The 7,164-nt window shown below is 46.9% G+C and overlaps 1 protein-coding gene across 1 annotated transcript in view; it reads left to right on the top strand.

Moving 5' to 3' along the window:
- Positions 1-7,164, top strand: part of LOC104622030 (hemicentin-1-like) — a gene marked incomplete at its 5' end in the record, with an annotated part of 153,062 nt that overhangs the window by 126,586 nt on the left and 19,312 nt on the right. The window contains 5 exon segments of the mRNA XM_010288684.1: positions 1,195-1,365; positions 1,573-1,743; positions 2,776-2,946; positions 4,209-4,379; positions 4,975-5,145. Coding sequence (XP_010286986.1) covers positions 1,195-1,365; positions 1,573-1,743; positions 2,776-2,946; positions 4,209-4,379; positions 4,975-5,145 — 855 coding nt within the window.

Raw genomic sequence — 7,164 nt, forward strand, 5'->3', positions numbered from 1 at the left:
CACGCGTTGCTGGCTCATGTCCAGCTTTTCATCCACCAGCACCCCCAAGTTCTTCTCAGCAGGGCTGCTCTCCATCCCTTGATCCCCCAGCCTGTACTGGTACTGGGGGTTGCCCTGACCCAGGTGCAGGACCCAGTACATGGCCTTGTTGAACCTCGTGAGGTTCACCTGGGCCCATGCCTCAAGCTTGTCCAGGTCCCTCTGGATGGCATCCCGTCCCTCAGGCGTGCCAACGTCATAACACAGGTTGATGTCATTGCAAACTTGCTGAGGGTGCCCTCAATCCCACTGTCTGTGTCATTGATGAAGATATTAGAGTGCTGGTCCCCGTATGCGCCCCTGAGGGACACCACTCGTCACCGGTCTCCATCTGGACATTGAGCCATTGACCACTAGCCCCTGGATGTGACCACCCAACCCATTCTTCATCCACTGAACAGTCCACCCATCAAATCCGTATCTCTCCAGTTCAGAGAGAAAGATATTGTGGGGGACCATGTCAAAGGCCTTACAGAAGTCTAGACACATGACATCTGTTGCTCTTCTCTTGTCCACTGATGTGGTCACTCCATCCTGGAAGGCCACTCGGTTGGCCAGGCAGGACTTGCCCTTGGTGAAGCCATGCTGGCTGTTTCGAGGCACCTCCCTGTCCTCCATGTGCCTTAGCACAGCTTCTAGGAGGACCTGCTCCATGATCTTCCCAGGCACAGAGGTGAGGCTGACTGGTCGGTGGTTTCCAGGGTCCTCCTTTCTGCCCTTTTTAAAAATGGGTGCAGCGTTTGGTACGTGTTAATTAGGTACATGTTAAGCCTAGTCTGAGATGTCAGTGGGTTTCTACTTGGTGTAACTTTGTTCCTTCTGTTATACTTACCCAGCTGTGAGACAGATGAGCGTGAAGGATTGAGACACATAAATAATAATGAAAGGATCTTGAACTAGATCCCATCCTCAGAACATATATCATAACTTAATTGTACCGCTAAAGAAAAGCGTTAGGAGCATAAGCAGAAACTGTTGCAAAGCAGCTGAAGTATTCTCCGAACTGTAGTAAGATGTTTCTGCGGTAATGAAGATGTGAAGTGAGTTGGATTTCCAAGTACAGCTTATGAAACGCGTTTGTCACTTGGCTGTATCACTCTAAGAGAGTTAACGCACGAGCGCGTTACAAACAGAGCATCGTTTTTCCCGTTGCAGTGCACGGTGGGTTTTCCGACTGGCTTGAGTGGCGAGCTTGCAGCGTAACTTGTGGCCAAGGCGTTCAGGAGCGAGTCCGTCAGTGCAACAACCCTCTTCCAGCAAACGGTGGGAGGAGGTGCGAGGGGCCCGATACGGACGTGCGCAGCTGCCACAACAAGCCGTGTCCAGGTATTTCTTTAATGAATTGATACCTTTAATTTGCCTTATGTGGAGTGCCCTGGCAGTCAACCGTTATCACCACGGGTCCTCGTGGCAGGTTAATTTTTCAAAGAAGATGGAACTCATTTTGACTTTTGTGAAAAGGAAGAGGAAATTTCAATAAATGCTGCAAAAATATTTTTTTAATTAAAACTGGGGGGGGTTTCTGTTTCTTAGTGGACGGCAACTGGTCGGAGTGGGGTCTATGGGAAGAGTGTTCAAAGAGCTGTGGACAAGGTAACAGGACCAGAACCAGAACCTGCAGTAACCCACCAGCTCAGCACGGTGGGATGCCCTGTGATGGCACTGCTGTGGATTCAGTCATGTGTAATATTAGGCCTTGCCCAGGTAAGAGGAGAGTGGGTTAGAATTAGCTGCATAAGGGGCTTTCTGTATAGATTTTTTTTTCCCTAAACCCCAAATTCTCTCAGCTTGTTTCAGATTATTCAATTATAAAAGAATTAAACCCTGAAACTTTTTATTGTAGCATTTCTTGTAATGTATTGAATGGCAGTTGTTGTTGGAAACAGAAGTGCAAGGAAAATTTCTGGCAATTCCCACCTCCCAGTAAAAATGTTAATTTTGTATTTTGACGTTTTTCAGTGTTTGTTATCCATGTGCTCACAGAGTAAAACTCACTACTCTATTGTGCAAAGCCAATTAAAAAAAAAAATTAAAAAGCCATGTAAAACATAATAGCTAATAATTTAAGACATTATCCTTATGTTTTCCTCTGTTTTTTTAATATTCATCCATGTCTTCCTCCTAACTAGCTGAATGTTCAGGTTTCCTTCCTGTCTTGCTAGTACTTCCTATGTTTGACAGGTTGTAGTTTAGTCATAACCCTTCACCACTGACATGTTTCCTTCTATACAATTTCTATTATATTGTTTTTTCCCTTTTTCACTGGCTTTGCCACCAACATGGTGCCAAATGTTCATCCACTATCTAGAGATTAATTTCTCTAGATCTTGGCAACAAAATCGGTTCTGGCTCCTGCTTCCGGGTAGCCACTGAAGCTGTGGGCCAGCTTTTGGCTAGCATGCCCCATCCCTGGCTGAGACCTTCTGCCCAGCCCAGGACAGTCAGAGCCAGGTAACTTAGGGAAACACCAGATTTGATCAGTTCTGTTATTCCAAGGTTGTAGTGAAGTGATATATGCAGAAAACAGAAAGGAAAGCATTAATCTCTCATTTGGAAACTATTGATCCGTTTCAGCTGTCGCTCCAGGCGAAGGTTCTTTCAAGGGCTTATTCAGAATATTTCATTTATTGATATTAAACAACATAGCCTTTTTGCCTTGGGCTGTGGAGCTGTAATTTCAAGTTAAATAAGCAGCTGTATAGTTTCAACAGTTTTATAGCTCTGCTGCCTTTGCAGTTGATGGCGAGTGGAGTTCTTGGCTGCCGTGGGGTCCTTGCAGCGAGACTTGCGGGAAGGGTACGCAGACACGACTGAGGCTCTGCAATAACCCCCCTCCTTCTCACGACGGATCATACTGTGCGGGGTCTGATACACAGATGCAGATTTGCAACAAGAGACGCTGCCCAGGTGAGATGCGTCGAACACAAAGAGAACCATGACAAACTTGGAATTTCCTTTCCAAATTCTACTTAATTTATATTGAAAGCTTTCCAGTTCTAAAAGTGTAATCCCTGAAAAGATTCCATTCAAGCCTTTTATTTTCACTGGCCCCTGTCACTATCTTTAGCACCCCTCTATAGACCTAGCCTATGGGGTTTCTTCTCCTGTCCTTACCTCTCTCTCTTCCTTTACTCTGCCGCTGTGCAAGCAGCATTTTAACTCCTTGGCAGTTAAATTACAGGTTTCCTAGAAGTTTCTTTTTAAAAATGTTCCTAGGTTCTGTTATTCATTTATCCTTTTTTTCCACATTTCAATGAGTCCTTCGTGACCTGGGAGCAAAACTCACATTTTTGAAGTAGGACCTCTGTATTTGGCTGAGTGCAGGGGTAGCGAAGGGAAGTTTTATGAAGTGGAACGTGCAGCACTTCAGACTAGATCCTTCTGGCTTCACGCTCCATTTTGCACATGCCCGATCCTACGCCAAGTCCCCGCTGTAACTGTCAACTGGTGGAAGAGAGAACTGACCTTGTGGCAGTCGAGCAACTGAGGGCTCGATGTCGCACATTTATCCAGCTCGATGTGCTGCTGCCGAACGACGCTATTGCTTACAGCTCGTTTGTGACCGATTGGCCTCTTCTCAGCCACCAACTCGGGTGCTCACACGGATGTACCCGTAACAGCTTGTGTCACCACCTCTTGGGAGATCAAAGACCCTGCCACTCAACTGCTTAGACCTGGCTCATGTGACATAATTTAGTAATAACTCCTATAACAGCTGAGCCAGTGAATCAAAGGTTGGTTAGGAAGGAGGGGGAGAAGGTGGTGATGGTTCCATCTTCAGACGGCACAGCTGCAGGCAGAGGAAGATGCAAAGTGAAGGCTGGGTTTTTGGGATGCCACTCGTACCGACCGTCTACCCGGTGTGGTAATTTCAGGGACTACTTTATATGTGGTTTGACTTGCTTACGGATACCTAAAAATGTGAGAGTGACTGAGCTTGAGGACTGAGTGATCCCTGACCATGATTCTGGTCAGGCTTATGGGTTATTTAAAAGACAGGTCATCCTTTTCTCCAGTTTCACTCCTGGAAATCCCCGTGTAGCTTAGATCTTCTACAGAGAGAGCCAGTAACATCCCACAGTTAGTTTTACTCTGATACAGCACTGATTTACTTTATTATCTCTCGTGTCAGAGACCGTAACTGTACCATGCTCTGCCTTTCTCACCAGTGGACGGGAAGTGGGCTGCCTGGAGCAGCTGGAGCGCCTGCACCGTGTCCTGTGGAGGAGGCAGCAGGCAGAGAACGCGCCACTGCTCAGACCCAGCCCCACAGTTTGGGGGTCACAAATGTGAAGGGAGTGACATACAAATTGATTTTTGCAACAGCGATCCTTGTCCGAGTAAGTGCTTTGGGTTCGGCTGCTTGCCCACCTCCTGGGTGTGTATGTATGTGGGAGAGGAAGGAAGCGCTCCACAGATCACCCAGTCCTGCAAAAATTAGGGGGTCTGAACGCAGGCAAGTGGTATTAGCTGCCTGGCAAGAGTGACAGCATCTCTTTATCAGCCAGCGTGACTGGGACGTTTTCAACATTAACTATTAGGAGCACAAGACAGTAGCAGCTGGTCCGTAAGGTCCTGCCAGACTGTCAGAGGTCCCGCACCTCCCTGAAGTTACAACTCTCCAAGAAAGTACTGCAAAGCGAATCTCTCCGTGTCTCACAGTAGAGTGTAGTGACCCATTTGGTCAATAATACATGCTGCATACTTTCCTACGAACAACGACGTTCTGGAGTTGGTTAATGTGCTCTGAAAAATCGCTGAATGCTGGACAAGATAACTTTCTTACATCTTTAATTGTCTGGTTTTTCTATATTTATTTTGGGAAAAGAAATTAAAAAGTTACTCTCCAATAAGAACATTTTCCTAGCTTGACTGTCTGGTTTTAAGTATCTTGTTATGAGGAAGACAGATAAAATCTGACTTTTTTTTTTACAGTTCATGGCAACTGGGGCCCATGGAGTAGTTGGGGAACTTGTAGTCGAACGTGCAACGGAGGCCAGATGAGGCGATACCGGACCTGTGACAATCCTCGCCCTGCCAGCGGTGGAAGGGCATGTGCAGGGGCTGACATGCAGATCCAGAGATGCAGCGCTGAACTGTGCCCTGGTGAGTGCTCAGAATAATAAAGAAATTAAATGCAGCTTTCCCTGGAAGACTTCAGGGAAGTATGTGAGATTTTCGTATTCTGAAAGGAATGGAGAACATTCCCGTATTTACAATTTCGTACAATCTAATAATCCACTCTCACTTTTTTCTTCAAATGACTGTCACCTTACAAGGATTTCCCCCTTCACATGTTAAGTTTGCCCAAAATGAGGTGGAATAATTCAAAACAGGAACCAGCATATGAAAATTTCTCCCACACTTAGTACTTCTACTTAGCTTTTACGGTAAATACAGCTTATGAGGCTCGCAGTGAGCTCTCATAATGTATTCCAGGAGCAGGGAAGAATGCTCAGCTCAAATGCTTTAAATAAAATGACAATCAAAGCAGTTAATTGGTTTATTGACGATACATAACTAAGGGGCAATCAGTGAAAGGGCAATTCAGGATTAATACCAGCAATAGACCAGATAAACCACAATGCTGGAAACATACTAAACCTACAAATTTCTAAACACCCTTCCATAACTCATCCCAGAAAGGGATTATTACTATTACATTAATATAATAATATGTATCATAATAATTAAAATATTAGTAAATTTATATGTAATAATAGGTGTAATAATTTAAAAATTAGCAAATCCCTCTCCTATGTGCCCCCGTTACACGCCCTCCTCCTGTGGGAGATGCAGGAGCTCCAACTTCATGCGTACCTGTGCCACATTCAACACCCTGCTGACCCGCAACCTAGTGCCAAAGCCCCCGGTGAGGCCACAACCGCACACCCGAGGTGTGAACCTTGCTTGTTGCACCCCATAGCATCAGCCCCCACCAGCTGAATACCAGCAGCTCGCAGGCTGTGGGGAGAATTCCCCAGTAGGTCCCGATGGAGGTTGCGGTGTCAAGCCCAGTCTGATTGTTTCTTGTTTACCCTCCTCTCACTTGGGTTTATCCTCCCCAGGGACAAATGTTCTTGCTGCTTTTGTACTTTTCGGTTCTCTCACTACTGTTGTTTTGGCTAATGGTTGTCTTAAGCAAACTTGTTTTTATTGTTCCTTTCCTCCTATCATTGCCAGTTCCAGGCAAGTGTCACACCAGCCCGGGCACTTGCAGGCACTGTGTTCACACAGTGTGCAGTCATGTTCCCGCTGTATCCTCTGTTGCTATCGAGGCCGTGCAGACTCCTGCACACGTCTACTTCAAGCCAAATCTATTTGACCTCTTGTGAGTGTTTGGATAGATAGCACATGTGTTCTTTATTTGCAAGATTTATTGTTTGGTTGGTTTCCATCAATTCCAGATTCTGGAGGGATCTGGACAGGCTGGATCTATGGGCAGAGGTCAACTGTGTGAGGTTTAATAAGGCCAAGTGCCGGGTCCTGCACTTGGGTCACAACAACCCCATGCAACGCTCCAGGCTTGGGGAGGAGTGGCTGGAGAGCTGCCCGGCGGAAAAAGACCTGGGGGTGCTGGTTGACAGCCGGCTGAACGTGAGTTGGCAGTGTGCCCAGGTGGCCAAGAAGGCCAACAGCGTCCTGGCCTGTATCAGCAGTAGTGTGGCCAGCAGGAGCAGGGAAGTGATTGTGCCCCTGTACTCAGCACTGGTGAGGCCGCACCTCGAATCCTGTGTTCAGTGTTGGGCCCCTCACTACAAGAAGGACGTTGAGGTGCTGGAGCGTGTCCAGAGAAGGGCAACGGAGCTGGTGAGGGGTCTGGAGCACAAGTCTGATGACAAGCGGCTGAGAGAACTGTGGGTGCTTGGTCTGGAGAAGAGGAGGCTGAGGGGAGACCTTATCGCTCTCTGCAGCTACCTGAAAGGGGGTTGTGGTGAGGTGGATGTTGGCCTCTTCTCCCAAGTAACCAGCTTGGGAGACAAGAGGACAAGAGGAAATGGCCACAAGTTGTGCCAGGGGAGGTTTAGACTGGATATTAGGAAAAATTTCTTCACTGAGAGGGTGGTCAAGCATTGGCTGCCCAGGGCGGGGGTAGAGTCACCATCACTGGAAGTGGTCAAAAGA

The sequence above is a fragment of the Phaethon lepturus genome, unplaced genomic scaffold, assembly GCF_000687285.1.
Source record: "Phaethon lepturus isolate BGI_N335 unplaced genomic scaffold, ASM68728v1 scaffold14566, whole genome shotgun sequence".
NCBI classification, from domain to species: domain Eukaryota; kingdom Metazoa; phylum Chordata; class Aves; order Phaethontiformes; family Phaethontidae; genus Phaethon; species Phaethon lepturus.